This window comes from Labeo rohita, chromosome 6, assembly GCF_022985175.1.
Source record: "Labeo rohita strain BAU-BD-2019 chromosome 6, IGBB_LRoh.1.0, whole genome shotgun sequence".
NCBI classification, from domain to species: domain Eukaryota; kingdom Metazoa; phylum Chordata; class Actinopteri; order Cypriniformes; family Cyprinidae; genus Labeo; species Labeo rohita.
The window spans coordinates 35,560,135-35,576,969 of NC_066874.1; the positions used below are offsets into that span (position 1 = coordinate 35,560,135).

A 16,835-nucleotide genomic window follows, 5' to 3' on the forward strand; every position below is an offset into this window, starting at 1 on the left:
TGACAGTTGTCAGGGATCCAACCATTTGTGTGGCCCTGTCACTAGAAATTTGTTCACTGTTGCAGAAAGGAGCCATAGAAAAATTTTCTCCCCTCAGTCATTGGGACGGGTTTTACTCCACATACCTCCTCGTTCCGAAGAAGGATGGAGGTTTTTGGCCAGTTCTGGATCTACACCACTTAAATGTGTTCCTAAAGTCTCTTCTTTTTCGTGTTACACACAGTCGACGTTCTTTGGTCTGTGATGGAAGGAGACTGGTTTATTAGGTGTGGACTTGAAGGATGCATACTTTCATGTTCCCATTGCTCCCCAACACAGTAAGTTCCTGAGATTCAGCTTTCAGGACCCTGCCCTATGTAGACGATTGGTTGCTTTGTGCCCCAACAAAGCAACATGCTCAACACAACACCAGGATTTTGCTGGAGCATATTCAGAGACTGGGACTTATTGTGAACGACACAGAGTAATTGGGTTCCAGAACAGTCCATAATGTTCATCGGCATGATACTCGACTCAACCTAATTAACACGAGAGGAGCGCAGTCAGCATTCAACCCAATTAACTAGTGGTGTGTATATATATGATTTTGTGTTTCTATTTGCATCTGATTAATCGTAGGCCTCATTTATCTGAAAATGGGCGAAACTGTACAAAATTCGGTCCGAATTTTTGTCAAAAATGGCTGGCCATTGAAAGTGAATGGGGAAGAATGAAAGTAAGAGAAACAACTAGTGTTCAAGAGCATTTTGTGCTTGCAAACATAAAGGCCTTGGACCTGTGCGTGTATGGATGCTTGTATACTCACCCTATCTCACACAAACTATTGTGAGTATTATATTTATTTCATCCTATCTTGAACTGGATGCAATATGCTTTTATGATAACTCTCTCTGTGATAAACCTCTCACACGCTCAAACTGCCTTGTCTTTAGTCTGGGTTTTGAGGCTTTCATGTTCTCACAGAGTAGACGAAAGTTTACAAACAAATAGAATCAAAAATAAAATAATTTCAAAATAAAGATCCTGTTTTTTTTGTGATCTTCCCCATTCACTTTCAATGGCTGGCCATTTTTGACAAGTGTGACTTTTTGCAATTTTATACAAAATAAAAGCATTTAAAAGTAAACTTCCTGATTAAACGTTAAAGCACACTAGTGTGATAAACTGCAAATTTTCATACTTTATCTCATATGTGAAAATTATTCATAAAAAAATATTTTTTCACTCAAAAAACGAGGTACCTACACTCAGAAAAATGAGGCCTACGATTAATCAGACGCAAATAGAAACACAAAACCAGTCTTAAATGAAAGAAAAGTTGACAAAAAAATGAACCCAATCTTTAGTGACAATATAGCAAAATGAGAGATTTATAAGCAGTTGTTTGGAGTCCAGTCATTTTTGACCGGGAAATAAAGTGAAATAAGTGAAATTAAGTGTTAAGTGAAATAAAACCCACAAAAAATTCAGAGAAGTACTTATACCCTGTGTGAACAAAGTCAGTAATTTTGAGTCCAATGCGATAACATTGACTAGTATTTTCGGGAAAAAGAAAATCTTTTCCAGGTCAATTTGACCCGAACACAACCAAAGGGTTAAAATAAACAATTAAATATACAAGTAAAAAAAAATCAATTTAATAACAATTTGTGAACATTGGCACAGCTTTATTTCATTTTAATCCATAAATGGAGGTTTACATCAGTTTGTGTTGTGAAACATGCTCGTTATGTCCCCGTGCTGAACACGTTGCAGGTGATGAATTATGAGGGTTTTTTACTTCTCCAACTTTATTCAAAAGTGACAAGGTTGTGGGAGTTTTAGCATTTAGTTAAACGTTTGAATAAAGTACTATAGTACTAATAGTACAACAAACCAAGCATGTTACAGATTATATATAATTTATTTAATTATGTTTTGTTTTATTTCGGAATGCTTTGGATCATTTTTTTTTTTTTTTTTTTTTTTATTTTAGTTGAATCATTGTCATAGACATACTGTTTCTCTCTAAAATCAGCAGGCAGCACTTTCACCAAAAAGCGAAAATCACTGATCATCAGGTATGTTTATCAGATTCGTTCCACTGACAGAGCTGATTGTTACATACTCCTAAACTCTTTCTCTCAAAAAAAAGGTTTTGTATATTTGAGACCAGGATGTGCTGCTTACAACACAAATCCATGCAAATAGAACAGAGGTGACCAACAGTTTTTCATATTCATATATTTAAGTTTTCTTTCATTAACAAATCTACTATGAACAAAACATGGAAGTACACAATCAGTCATTGTGACTGAATGGTTAAAAACCCATGAACACGTCATAAACATAAAGTACATGGTACCAAATGTAATGCAAATAATGAAACTAAAATCCACTAGCACAAAATAAGCAAAGTCCAGTAAAAAGTACAAATAAGAAAATAAAAAAATAAAATAAAACTCTACAACACAGGAATGACTAATTGATTACTAAAACCTCAAAAATAACCAGTAACTGAACTAAAAAACTGAGCATTTTAACAGTTGACAGGAGTTGTAAAGAGATGAACTGGATTCTTTTAAAGGTGAAACTGTTGTGGAGAGATGAGGCTCAAGGTTCATTTGAGAAGGCAAATAAAATTAACATTTCACATGCATATTTGAAATTGATTTTGTAGGTACCGATCCCTCCTCATGCTTGGGGGTTTCCAACATTAGCAAGTTGCGGCTTCCTTTTTACAAGGTTGGTTTGGCTCAGGAGGAACACAAGCTGTTTTGGTACACTGTCTTCTCTTGTCCGGTTCTTTTACCCCAAGAATAATCCAACAAACGGGTTTGAGGACAGAGACAGAACCATTTCACATATGCCGTGGCCTTGTAATCCGTGTTGAACGCCGCACGGGTCAAGACTAGTGTTAGACAAAGGTGCAACACAAGATGCAAACTCATGCTTTGGTCAGATCTTCTGATCTTCGCTTCTGTCCAGGTCTTTTGTCGTTTTTTGGGTTTTTTTTCCCCCTCTAAAATGCACATGCCACTCATTAAACCACTTGGAAAAACCAAGGCCTACCTTCAGCTGCTTTATGTGTAGCTACATTGCGTGATGTCGAGCCACTGTTAAGCATCGCTGGAAGTTCAGAGAGTCATTTGCAGACATTTTCTGCAGCGTTTTTGTACAGCTCATTGGACAAAAACCACACCAAAAGAGTGTCAATCATCGCTAGACGATGTGTGTTTCGGACCGAACGCTGTCCAAGTAAACATGCTGAACAGGTTTTCCCTTCTTCAAACAGTCAACCCACTGGAATTATGGGTAACGTGTTTGACATTACTGACTTAAGGCAAAGTTCCTCAGAATTCAGTCGCGATCTCGACAAAGGCACTCACTCTCTGAGAAACATCTGTGAAGCGGCGCTGACGAGTTGCGGCGCCACCGTGTGGTCAAACGCTGTAGTGCTTATGGTGGTGAAGTACGCCTGGTGTCTTACTAAACAAACAATGGGTCTCTAGAGCCTGTAGAGGGTTTGTTGGACCCTGTTTTTCCGTCCATCCCTCTGTCAGAATGATCCGCCGGCCGACGTCTGCGACGAGGTGTGCGCGTAACGAGCCAATAGGACAGAAATCTCCAAAAACAAGCAGCTCAAGCGACTTCAGCTTGAACGCGTTGCGTTGGGGCCACGGTGCTAGCGGGCTACAGCGCTAACGTGGCGAGTTAGCCTTTATGCCCTGACCTCTCTCTCTCTCCGCTCAACGCCGCCCTCAGCGAGGATCTCCGTCAGACAAGACCAAGTCAAACAGACGCAGAGATCCAGAAGAGCTCAGAGCTTTGGTAAAACTCTCGTTCCCTACATCGGCGGCTCCTCTTCCATGGGTTCGTCCTCCGTTCTGATGAGAAACCCGACAGAGATGGTCACATGACAGAACCAAAGATGGTTCTGAGGAAAAATGGAGCGTAGAAAGTAGGGAAAACGATTGTACCTTTTCTCCATGGCGGCGACAGATAAAGAGGCCATTGCCGTCACAGTCTCATTCTCTTCAGAATCGCCCCTCTGAGCCTCCAGCAGAGACAAACCCACGCTGGACGTGAACCGCTGGACGGACCGCCAGTACTTGCCTAAACACAGAGGGAACAGGACGCACAATCAGCTCTACAGGAAACTTCCAGCTCCAGCGTCAGTTCAGCGCGCGTGTGTGTGTGTGTGTCACCGACTCGGCCTTCAGTTTGGAAAAACAAGCCAAAGTCAGTGACAGTTCAGCATGCCGTAGATCTGGGGTTTGATTCCCAGGGTTATGATAACGTGTACAGTATATGTTGATCGTTCTGGATAATGGGGTCTGTATATAAAATAAAAAATCTTTACACAGAAAGTAAGTAAGTGATCAAAGCGCTAACTGTCAGACTGCATTTTCTCGTTCGTTTCGCCCTGTAGACGTCCACTGTAAGACGTACTGAACTTGGAACATTCAGGGATCAGACATTTGATTCTTGCTGAAAAGAAATGAAGACCGGAATGACTCACTGTGATGTTCCAGGACTTTCTCTATGGAGCTCACGGCATTTTCATTGGGTCTCTGCTTCAGGACGTCCGCTGAAAGCGGCTCTAGCTGTTCAACACACACAAATCTAGCTGTGAGAGAAGTCGCCTTACGCAAATGAAAACTCACCAAGCGAAGAATGATGAATACTCAGTTTACCTCTATTCCCAGCAGTGCTGAGACGCAGGCCTCCGACGCGTCGCATATGGCCCTGAGGTCATGACCTCCCTCCAGCGCCAGGACCACACGACCCCCGGCCAACCCCATCAGCTGTTTCGTCAGGTGACCTAAACCTGTCACACAACCACACGGGTGGCTTTTACTGAAACGATCCAAATAACGAACGCAGCTAGACACGAGTGAGTTCAGCTTTCTCGTTCATAGTAAGGAAAGAGGCGACGCTTACATTTGGAGGTGAGATTATAGCCTCCCAACGGAGGAGGGTGTCCTTCCACCGCATCGAACCCTGCCGACACCAGCACCAGATCTGGCGCGAACTCGTTCGCGATCGGCATAACTACCGTCCTGTGAGGTCAATATGAGTGACACAAACCTTCACATTAATGAACAAAACTCGACTGCAGGTTATTTATATGACAAACAGACATTGTGCAGTTCCTGGTGCTAAATATTACAAAACAAGAACCAATCTGTATTGTATAAAACGTTATAGAAAGGTGTACACATGAAAAACATTTCTCAAAACATATTTTTATTTCTATAATGCTTTATACAATACAAACAGTTTCAAAGCAGCTTTACAGTGATCCAAATAGATTCTCCTGTAAGGTGTCTCTTAAAATAGGACAATAGGTAAACAGTCAAACAGTCATTATTCAGATGAAATCAGTTTGTTGTTAGGGTTAGTTTGGTTCAAAAACACTATAGTATGTAACACTAATAAGTATATAACACAATATAATATATTTGCACCAGTCACCTGTCCTGGAGGCCTCCTCACCCTGTTTCTCTCATTTAAAACACCTCTTTCATAAGGGAGACATTCAGAACATGCAGTACTGGGAGATCTCCAGGACTGGTTAGATTTACACTATAAAAATACATGCAAGGGGGAAAAATAATTTCTTTCTTTCTCTAAACATTAAGTTTAGATTTTTAAGTGAACAAATGATGCATAAACATTTTCACACAGGATCATTAGCTGTAGGTCATCACTAAATGAGCGTTGGCAGCGTTTCCCAAGTTAAACACAAGAGCTGTTGGATTTCAATGATGTGTCTAATGTAGAGAAGTGTTGTGATTTACACTGTTTTCTACATCGCTCACATCTCACTGGATTCTGATCAACAGTCTAGATCAGTTTCTGTTCTAGAGCAGGAACAACGGTGTTGCAGAGCGTATGTGAGGGTCTTGGGCACAAGGCTTTCGTTTTGCCTGCTTTCCTGCGTTTGTGGATTTCTTATCTGGTCTTTCAAACTGGTGGACCGGCGCTGTGTCAGGCTCACGAACAGCTGATCGCCGATGACCGGATCTGGTAAAGTGAACTGAACTAACGAGCAAATGAAGAGCGAGAGGAACGTGTTTGATGAGAGACACTTTTACCTGAAGGCGGCGAGATATTCCGCGTCGGCCATCGGTGGATCCAGACCTCCGGTAAACGCCATGTTGACGTTGAAACCGACTCCCGGCCCACTTCCCACCTGTTCAAAGGAAGTGCCGTGCAAGTAAGGGGAAAAAAAACCTTCCCACAATCCACTCGGTCATCACATCATCACATTACCTCTTCAGGAGCGCCGCTGCCCGGGAAGAAATTGCCATCGTCGTACCGATGAAGCGAAATGTACAGAACTCTGGGATCGTCGTAGAACGCCTGTTGAGTTCCGTTGCCGTGATGAACGTCCTGAATGGGTTCGACAGAACTGATTAAATGCTCAACACAGAGAAAAGAAAATAATGTGCCAAATAGCTCTTCAAAATAAACTCACCCAATCAACAATCAGAATTTTGCTGACGTTGAGTCTTTGCTGTAGGAGTTTAGCTGCTATGGCAACAGAGTTAAAGTAACAGAAGCCCCTGCGATTGGACGAGAGCACCAGCGTTACTGACACGACTACTGGAAGAAAGAACAGAAGGACACAAACACAGAGACGCATCTCACATGGGCGTGCTCTCCTCTGCGTGGTGTCCCGGTGGTCGAACCACAGCGAAACCGTTCTGCATTGAGGGGAGAGACACACAGCTCTACGTAAATCAAACAAGACATACTGATACACACAAAGAGAGGAAGACATTGGCAGACGGTGACCTTCAGCTCTCCTGATGCCACTTTGAAGACGAGTTCAACCACAGAACCGACGGCCAGACGCGCCGCGCTCGACGAGTGAACTTCGTTCCAGACGGTGTCGCTGTCCACCTTCACAGACAAGAAAGAGAGCAGAAACCCTCCTCACGTGCTGCACAAATGATGAAGAGATTGTTGAGATGGACTTCGTTTCTACTCACCCCAATGCCGCCACACGGCAACCTGACGAACATGGAGATGACAGAACCTGAGCCAGACAGAGAGAGGATGACTTATCAGAGGTGCATTCACACTTACAGAGTCTGTGTCTGTCTGAGAAAATATTGCAGGATCCCCATTTTGACTTGTAAGTGTCTTACTGTCCAGTTTCTGCCGTAGCGGGTTGGTCCCATACAACGTGACATGAGCTTCAGAATGTACCATCTGCAGTTCCTCTAATGTGGCTTTTCTTCCACGGATACACTGAAAATAAAGGACAGAGATTCACTAGAGCACAAGAGCACCACCTGCTGACACATCATGAGATGTGTACTGCCTGTAGCTCTGCGTCTGAGCCAAATAAAAACCACAGTAGAGTCCAAAACCAACACTCGCCACTGAAACGCAGCTCTATTATTTGGAAGTGCAACTTTTAATCTAACTTTAAGGATGACGGTTTTAAAGGAGAAGTCCACTTCCAGACCAAAAATGTACAGATAATTTACTCACCCCCTTGTCATCCAAGATGTTCATGTCTTTCTTTCTTCAGTTGTAAAGACATTATGTTTTTTGAGAAAAACGTTTCCGGAACGTTCTCCATATCATGGACTGATATGGTGCCCGTGAGTTTGAACTTGAAAATTCAGTTTAAATGCGGCTTCAAAGGCTCTAAACGATCCCAGCCGATGAAAAAGGGTCTTATCTAATGAAACGATCAATTATGTTCCAAATTTTTTTTTACAATTTATATACTTTTTAACCTTAAATGTTCGTCTTGTCTAGCTCTGAACTCCCATCTCATTTTCTCCTCCAAATTCAAATTCACCCTACATCACTATTTTACCTTTTTTTTTGTAAAAGGGGTTTGACCCTCCCTGCGCATTCACTTTGTAAACACTGGGTCAGTACTTCTGCAAAGATGAAGGATGATTTTGAAGGTTTTCGACATACCCTAACTGTACTGAACCGGAATCAACAGAGTTCACGTAGAGCTAGACAAGATGAGCATTTGGGGTCAAAAAGTATATAAATTGTACTTTTATTTATTTTTAGAAAACAACCGATCGCCTCACTAGATAAGACCCTTTTTCCTCGGCTGGGATCCTTTAGAGCCTTTTGAAGCTGCATCTTGGAAGTTCTAACTTGCGGCACCATAAAATTCCACTATATGGAGAAAAATCCTGTCTTCCTCAAAAAACATAATGTCTTTACAACTGAAGAAAGAAAGACATGAACATCTTGGATGACAAGGGGGTGAGTACATTATCTGTAAATTTTTGTTCTGGAAGTGAACTTCTCCTTTAAACTTGATATGAGTGATTCACACTAAACCGCTTGAGAGAAATACGGGACTCGCATGTTTTTGAACAACTTCTATCTTAGAGGAAAATGTTTTTTCCCCTGAACTTTGTGTAATATTCCTCACATTAAAATAGCAAAGAAGGAGTTTCAGTGACAGACACGAGATCGATTCAGCTCATGCATCAAGCCGTTCATCAGAAACAGACAAATAGCTCCAGATAGCTTTTACAGAAAAAAGAAAATGATGGCCATTAAGAAATATTCTTAGCCAGTAAATTTCACCATTGGCATGTTTGACCAAAGATGAATACTGTACCCCAACAGACGGCTTACAGTACAAACAAGAATGTCGTTAGTGCTTCACGTTAATCAGACGTATCCCACCTCACACTGGCTGCGCAGGCCCGTCTCCTGCAGCCGAGACCAGATGCTCTGGATGCGCCCGGCGTGTTCGGGGTGCGTGTTAGTGTTGCCACACATGCACTGGTGTTTTTGCATGAGAGAGTCGTACACCAGACCTGGACAAAAACACCCAAACCACACAGAAACTTTAACTGTAGGGTTCGTCCTTGTGAATTGTGTTTTAAAGTGACAGAGAGGACAGCATGATGTGACACACACCTGTGGTAAAATGAGGTTTGGAAGGCTGCTCCTGCGGACTGATGAATGAGGCAGACGCAGGAGATGATTGGGCTCTGGACAGGGGACGGTGCCCTGGGAAACTGACCGTCACACCGGCCGCCTCCATGGACGCCTGGTAGTTTCTGAGCTGATGGATCCTCTGCTGCTCCAGGAGAAGGGCCTGCTGCTCTCACACACACACACACACACACACACACACTTTATAGGTGCTATGCACTGACAACAACCACAAGAGGGCGACGCAAACAGCAAGCACAGCATCTCTCCCACTGCCTCCCCTTGAGCTCTAGGTGTCTCTCTCACCTGTTTGAAGAGCAGTTCTTGTTCTTCCTGTCTCTGCTCTTCTGTGAGATCAGGAGGTTCCTGTTTGATGGGCAGGCTCATGGGAAGTGTTTCCGTCTGTGTGGCATCCTGCTGCTCTCGGAGCTCTTCCTCCGTCTCTTCTGGGTGGCTCTGGTGCTGCCGATCACCGGGTTTACTCAACATCTAACACAGACAGACAAATAAAGGACATGATTTTTTTCAAGTCGCTGCTGTTGCTGAAAACGTATGTTATTAGTCATTTTGTTGATGCTTGTATTATCATTCCTGAGAAATCAAAACCCATGATCTTGGCGTTGTGAGCCCCATGCTCTACTTTTTACCATTTGACTCCATATTAAGGCATTTGTAGAGAGACAAAACAGCTGCTCTTCATTCAGGATTGCAGGGACTGTAGGAAAGGAAGTCTGTTCTGGTTCAAGCGAGAGCAACAGGGACTGACATGAGACTAAATTTAATTTGATGCTTTTATTCAAATTGACCCGCGGTGCACTCAAGGTGCCGAAGCCGAGCTGAAGTGCCATCGTCACCTTTACGGCTGCCGTTTCCCAAATCAAATGGCTGTCTGTAGCAAGGTCGCAAACACCCGCTGCCCAGGAACTTTATTGATGTCAGAGCCTTTTTTGTTGCTTCATCTTTATCTTTTTTTTTTTTTCCCTAGACAAGCTTTTCTTTCTTCCCTCATTCTGAACGTGAGGAACTGTAACGGCAGTGAACAGAACCGCTGGGAAGATATTACTCACTCCCACCCGAGAGACTCCCAACAACCGAGTGGCTCTCTGCTACAGCTAATTATTGCAACCGTTTCATCTGTCATGGTAGGGATAGGGTGAAAAGATTTCTGATTTCTGACCTTGTTGATGTGGAGCTGCTGGAAGTGCTGCTTGTGTTTCTCCAGGAACTGCTGGTGCTGTTGTTGGACCACCAGCTGCTGGAGCGCCTGGCTGCTCTGGGGCAGAGGAGCTGACTGCGTGCGGCCCAGCGGCCGGTGCTGACGCAGCTTCTGCAGGCACGGAGACTGCAGCGGACCCGCTCCCATACCTGCAACGACAGACATTCTTTGTGAACGAGAGCGCTTGCGTACGCTCAGGACGGCCGGGTAGAGATTATTTGTCCGCAGTCTCGGTTCAACTGAGTTTCCAAAACCGCTTGACACCGAAACACCCCGTAAAATACGTTTGTTTATTCCAGGGGTGCCCAACCCTGTTCCTGGAGATCAACCTTCCTGCAGAGTTTAGTTCCAACCCTGATCAAACACACCTGTAATTATCAAGTGCTCCTTCAGATCCTAATTAGTTGGTTCAGGTGTGTTTGATCAGGGTTGGAGATGAACTCCAGGAACAGGGCTGAGCACCCCTGGTTTATTCATTCGGAGTTCTCTGTAGACGTCACGACCGTCCATGCGTGGCTGACCGAGCGGCTGAACGAGTCTCTGGCTCTCCCAGGTCTCTGCTCCCATTTGAGCGGGTTCACCGTTTCATTTCCTGTTCCCATTCAGATAATCAGCGTATTCTTCCGGGCCCGTGGGAGCGCGAGCGAACCCAGCTGGCACGGAGTGCTGGCAGGATAACAGACCCGCAGCGCCCCGTCGTTCTGCCTGGCACTCCGCGTTCCGCAGCTCTGACCTCCTGCCGCGAGCGACTCGGAACACTGATCTAATTAACCGGAGGGATCCCCGACTCGGCCTGCTTCTCAGCGCCGTTACGGACAGCGGACCGCTCGCACATTTCGGCCTTGGGAAATGCTCAGCGATCGGGGCCAGTAACTATTACGCAAATAAAGAGGTTGGTAACGGACTGCATTGTTGTTCCTGATCTAGGACAGAAACTCAAAGAACTCTCAAAGAGCTCCACTCACCTGCAGCTAAAGGACTCGGTGGGGCTGATTGCTCCAGAAGGACCATGTGCTGCAGCAGTGCATTGTGGGAGTTTGCTGTGTCCGAATTGCCAAGAAATGACGGCAGGTGAGAGGTGACCAGGAACGGAGTGTTTACGGGTAAACCGGTCACAGGCAAGTGCTCACTGTCCGGCTGGGTAGACGTCACCTTGTCAAAGAAACAACAAAATAACAAGGAGCCTTTTCCAAAGCATCACATGACGAAGCAAAAATTAGATTAGTGCTAACCAAACACAATCCAACCAGTCCAGAACTCATAACCGTGTGGTCAAATACACGTTGCAGGTTGGTTATGACACACAGATCAGATCAGTACGGTATGAACTGTGAATGATATTCGTTCATTAAAAGTCGAGCTGCCATGTCACACTCCAATTACTATGTTTACGTTCCAGTAAAAATGTCTAAACCTCCTTCAAAAACAAGTGCACTTAAAAGGCAAAACGAACTCAAATCAGACAACATGTGTCCTGAATGAAGTGATTTTTCTAACCCATTGTAAAAAGAATTCTAACAGCACAAGCTCAGTTCGATCCAAATACTCACGTTGTTGGTGGCGGTGGCCGGCAGACCCAGGGTGATGTTGGGTAGTGAAGGAGACGTGTAGAGGGACAGCTGACTGACCGAACCATCGTGACCAGCCGGCCTGTGAGACGACTGGAGCACATGCTCACATTTACACAGACGCTTTAATCGACGGTGACTTACAATAGACAAACATAATCAATTTGCCGCAGAGCCAACATTATTCAAAGTGTGGAAGGGCAGATTTATTACAAAGCTAGACTGGGAAACTAACTAGAGCAGAGGTGAAATGTAGAAAAAAAACAGGAATTTTGTTTGTGTGTGCGCGTGTAATAAAACCAATCATCCATGAGTTCTCACACACACTCTCACATTCATACACCAAACTAGCCTTACCTCAGTCACGCTGATGCCGTTCTCGCACAGGTTGCCGTGTGAGCTGTTGTTTGGGGAACTGGGTCCTGAACCAGGAGCGCTGCTACACGCCGAATCTACGGACCGTCAGAACAAAAGACAGAGTTTGTCTGTGCGAAAATGGTCACGCGTCCACGCCAGCAAATACAAGGCCGTCTTTAGCATCACCTGCCATGTCCAGAGAGCGTTTCTTGAGCGTGCTAACGGGACTGTCTTTGCGGCGCAGTAACGGGCTGCTCCTCCGCTCCGACACCTTCTGCTTCAGCCGCGAACGCAGCTTCAGGTTTGGTTCAGATGCTGCGATGACAGACACAACGACAGGAAGCAGTTTTCATGAGGTTCGGTCAACCGCTCCGTGACATCTAACCCACAAGTCAAGATGTTAGTAATACTAGAGTTCCAAGCAGGAGACTCTGTAAGACGCATCGCAGAACAAACACATTTGACATACGCATCATTACAGCACATGCAGGTGATGATGCTTACCGACACATATGGCCTGGAAAGAGTGAGGTGAGGGAGAAAAGAACCTGGAAACCTGCTTCACAAGGGCAAAGGAATGACTGCATAGTACCCATAATGCTTCAATGCATTCTCACACGATTCTCTTATCAAAGAGACTCTGTCATCAATCCGTGAGGTCTGGTAAGTTACTATGAGCACGGTCACAGAGGTGTTGCTGATGCCACTCTCCATCTTGTGCCTCCATTTGACATCTTAAATCAAGTCAGAATCTCAGCATTGGAAAAAAAGTTCGATTCATTCGGCTGTTGTCCCGCTCTCTATTCATTCGGTCGTTACTGGAAATGATGCTCATGGCTCTGTGAAATACACAGAGATGCCTACTCCTACTGCTAATGAACAGCTTTCCATTAACATAAGCAAATTCCACAAACTCGTCACGGCAAAAGCGCAGAGAATGAATCGGATTATTGAGGAGAGCCGCTGCTCTGGGACGAGACGTCCGATCATTTCCACCTACAGGACGGTTTTATCTTATGTCGGTGTAGGACGCCAGACAGTACTGTCCGTGGCATAACACATGCTAACGCTAACGTTCTACTCGTGTCAGTCGCCATTTAGCTGCAATCACATTTAGCTGTTGGGAATTTTGCTGCAGAAATTTACCTGAGAAACATATGAAACTGAAAACAAGCCACCTACAGCCACAATTAATCTGGAGTTATTGAGGATCTACAGCAACGAAGCATCAAGACTGAATCAAAACTAAAACTAAATCTGCTGGAGCTCTTGACCCTGGAGCCCAAACACACTCTTCTCAGTCTGACTGATCCAGTCTCCCACACACACACCTCTAGCCAAACTCATGGCAGCATGCTGGAATGCACTCCTGCCAGCCAGAGTAAACTGTGGCTCACATCCAGAGCCGGTCTTGAGTCAACAGCATCGCACCGGCTTCACCACTAAGTGAATAATTATACAGTACAAGCAGCGCCCAGTGACGGCTTCCTCTGAAGGGTTAGGATCCGTTCACGCTAAAAGTCGTGCAAGACAAGAACCTCACCAAAACAGAGCTGCTATTTCTGGCAGAAGAATTAATGACAGCACGCTATATATTTAGTTGTGTATCATTAGGGCCATGCAGTCGTGTTGTTCAGCGCCACCTTCAAATACTTCAAAGAAGGGAGTGTTGTATTGCGTAAAGTACCTGTTTTGCGCAGTGGAAAGTCATCTTTGGAGTCGTAGACGCCCACGGCAGGATGGTTGTAGGTATTAATGGCGGTCTGAGGAGGGGAGCTCTGATCTAAAGAACTGTGCTGCGTTTTCCTGCACAGAAAAAGACAGTCAGACAGACAGTGACAGACAGTGAGAAAGAGGAAAAGAGATGGGGAAAAAACGGCTTTAACATCAGAATACAGGTCGGCAGCGTGAACCGTTGACGGCAACACTGCTCAAAAAGTTGCCCCACGTGTCGTCAGCCTAAATGTTCTTAGATCAGAAGTTGTGCTGTGTGTGACGCTTCTTACCCGTACCAGTAGCGTGGGTTGTTGGAGATGCAGTGGTTGAGACTGCGCTGAGCGAGCGCTTTCTTTTTATTCAGAACAAACTCCTGCAGACGCATCTTCACCTCGGTACTGGCCACCGCACCTGTTCACAGCAAAGCGCAGGATTTACCAAAGCTCAGCGTCTGCCGAAATTCAGAGCTTTCAGAAGATTTCAGTGTAACTGACGTCTATTGTTACTGGCATCAAAAGGATTCTGTTCCTTAGAAGTAACACAGTGAAAAACAGACTCGGTCGCGTGATGAACTCACTCTCCTGGCCGCGTTCTTTGTTCTTGAGGAGCTGGAGCTTCTGCTCCCGCTGCTGTTTCTCCAGCTCCTGCTCCAGCCGGTGCTGCTCCATCTTCCTCTGATGCTCCAGCAACTCCTGCTGATGCTTGAGAGCCAGAAGCTCCTGCTGATGCTGGGGAGAGAAACAAACACACAGGTTAACAGCTGCTTGATGTGGTGTAGCGGTTAAAGCCAAGGGACAATATTTGTCAGGTGTCAGATTCTAACCCAGCAGGCAGCAATTCATGATGCATCATCATTAATCCAGGAAATCCTGTCAAGACGGCGCGGGTGTGTGTGGCGAGCCATCTGTCCTGTTCGTCTTATGTGTTGATGTTGGCTATTTTAACATCATTCTTAACTACTGTGACCTCTACATTGTTAACATATGATCGTTAAACACTACCTGATGTCGGAAATCTAATCTCTTACTTGTCTGGGGATGTCGTGGGCTTTGGATCTTATACGTCTTTTCTTCGTTGGCCTCCTGGTTCCCTAGTTTCTGTATCACTATTTCGACACGCTGCGGAGACGAGGGAGACAGGCCGCTTGCCCCTGTCTCCTGGTGCGCCTGGTGCGCCCCATCTCTCCCCGGGTTCGCGGTGGAGGAGTGAACCACGGCGTTCTCCGTCTACTGAACCGTTTTGCATGCCGTTTTTAGATTTAGATTTTTATATTTTTGACCGAATCTTGGGTTAAAGACGGAGACTCCACTCCCTTTTCCGAACTTGTTCCTCAGGATTGCACCTTCTATGATTGCCCCAGGAAAACTGCACGTGGAGGACTTGCAGCTGTTCTTATACGAAAGTTTATCACACGCACCATTCCGACCGACGTCTACTCGAGTTTTGAGGAACAGCTTCTTCAAATAGATTAGATTTGGTGCGTCCAGTTCTCTGTGTTAATATCTATCGTCCACCGCGTATTAACAATGTCTTTCTGAATGAATTCTCTGATTTACTAGGAGGACCGATTAGAAGGTTTGATTGTATTTTGGTGTTTGGTGATTTTAATACTCATTTATGTTGCCCCACTAAACCCCTGGTCACTGAATTCAAAAATCTTTTCGATTCATTTGATTTTGTGCAGTGGGTGCAAGGGCCTACCCATGCTCCTGGGCACACGTTGGACTTGTTGGACGTTTCAAATTTTGGACATTGATATTAGTGAAACTTGTTTTTCTGACAATAGCCTGGTACTACTTTCCTCTCACTTTCGCTATCCTCTAGTTGCTACACCTTTAGTGACTCGTTGGAATCGTTATTTCTCCACTCAGTCACGTGAGAGATTTGCCTCTTATGCTATAACTGATCCAGCCTTGCCTGAACTGTCCTCTCCTATGCAGGATGTGAACAGACTTTTTAATTGCTTTAATCAAAAATGCTTGTCTACTTTGAATCACACTGCTCAGTTAAAAACCCAAACGTATTGTTACTAAACCCCAGCCATGGCTTAATGACTCGTTTTCTCAGAAAGGCTTGCAGAAGAGCAGAGTGAAAATGGTGCACGGATAAGTTACAGGTCTCATATGAAATGTGGAGAGATTCTATATGTGTGTATCAGAGAGCTGTGAAGGCCGCTAAGTCCAAATATCTGAGTGTATTGGTGACAACTTACACAGACCTAAGATTCTCCTCTCTGTTATCGATTCTGTGCTTAGCCCTCCTGTCAACATTTTTCCTGATGCTTCCGTATGACTGTGTGAACAATTTTGTACATTCTTTAATGAGAAAACCGTTCAATTAAGACCTGCCTATGGGGAATTCGGTTCAACTTGAGAGATCAAGCTGTCCGATTCTGTGGAGTGATTTTCAGCCCGTTTCATTGGAATTCCTGACTGCCTAAAAACAGCCACAGTAACTCCATTATTAAAGAGGCCCAATCTTGATTCTTCAAATTGTAATAATTTTAGGCCTACATCAAACTTGCCATTTCTTTCTAAGGATTCTTGAGAAAACTGTGTTGACCCAGCTCCAGTCCCATAGTATTTTTGAAAAATTCCAGTCGGGTTTTAAGGCTCAACACAGCACAGAAACTGCACTTTTAAAAGTCGTAAATGATGTTTTATTAGAAACAGATAAAGGGAATGCTGTGGCTTTGGTGCTTTTGGACTCGAGCTCTGTATTTGATATAGTCGACCACAATATTTTGATTTCCAGGTTGGAGAGCTGTGTTGGGTTGCAGGGCAAGGTGTTGAATTGGTTCCAATCTTTTTTAACAAATAGAAGTTTTAGTGTCTCTATTGGCCATCATAGTTCGTCCTCACGCCCACTTGCTTGTGGGGTGCCACAGGGCTCAGTTCTTGCCCCAGTTTTATTTTCTCTCTTCATGCTACCGATGGGTGCTATTTTTGAGAAATATGGAGTGTCTTTCCACCTGTACGCAGATGATACTCAGCTTTATTTTCCCTTGCAGCAAAAAAGTAAAGAATTCTTAGGACCTCTGTTGGATTGTCTAAACAAAT

At 44.6% G+C, this 16,835-nt stretch overlaps 2 protein-coding genes across 7 annotated transcripts in view; one reads left to right on the forward strand and one right to left on the reverse strand.

Annotated features, from left to right (window-relative positions):
- The window catches only part of aamp (angio-associated, migratory cell protein), a 52,868-nt gene that overhangs the window by 11,419 nt on the left and 24,614 nt on the right, over nt 1-16,835 (forward strand). The window lies entirely within an intron of this gene.
- Nucleotides 1,946-16,835, reverse strand: part of LOC127167060 (histone deacetylase 4) — a 30,726-nt gene continuing 15,836 nt past the window's right edge. For 5 of the 6 annotated variants that reach the window (XM_051112880.1, XM_051112883.1, XM_051112882.1 and 2 more), the window contains 23 exons: nt 14,354-14,504; nt 14,067-14,187; nt 13,748-13,866; nt 12,247-12,375; nt 12,061-12,155; nt 11,686-11,796; nt 11,101-11,287; nt 10,097-10,284; nt 9,226-9,408; nt 8,902-9,085; nt 8,665-8,798; nt 7,140-7,242; nt 6,981-7,027; nt 6,784-6,891; nt 6,637-6,692; nt 6,464-6,551; nt 6,259-6,378; nt 6,081-6,178; nt 4,924-5,042; nt 4,677-4,810; nt 4,502-4,586; nt 3,960-4,095; nt 1,946-3,866 (listed from right to left, as the gene is read on the reverse strand). In XM_051112880.1, coding sequence (XP_050968837.1) covers nt 3,827-3,866; nt 3,960-4,095; nt 4,502-4,586; nt 4,677-4,810; nt 4,924-5,042; nt 6,081-6,178; nt 6,259-6,378; nt 6,464-6,551; nt 6,637-6,692; nt 6,784-6,891; nt 6,981-7,027; nt 7,140-7,242; nt 8,665-8,798; nt 8,902-9,085; nt 9,226-9,408; nt 10,097-10,284; nt 11,101-11,287; nt 11,686-11,796; nt 12,061-12,155; nt 12,247-12,375; nt 13,748-13,866; nt 14,067-14,187; nt 14,354-14,504 — 2,736 coding nt within the window. In that variant the 3' untranslated portion in view covers nt 1,946-3,826. The remainder of the gene's footprint in view (nt 3,867-3,959; nt 4,096-4,501; nt 4,587-4,676; nt 4,811-4,923; nt 5,043-6,080; nt 6,179-6,258; nt 6,379-6,463; nt 6,552-6,636; nt 6,693-6,783; nt 6,892-6,980; nt 7,028-7,139; nt 7,243-8,664; nt 8,799-8,901; nt 9,086-9,225; nt 9,409-10,096; nt 10,285-11,100; nt 11,288-11,685; nt 11,797-12,060; nt 12,156-12,246; nt 12,376-13,747; nt 13,867-14,066; nt 14,188-14,353; nt 14,505-16,835) is intronic. The other variant, XM_051112881.1, reaches the window with a different exon arrangement.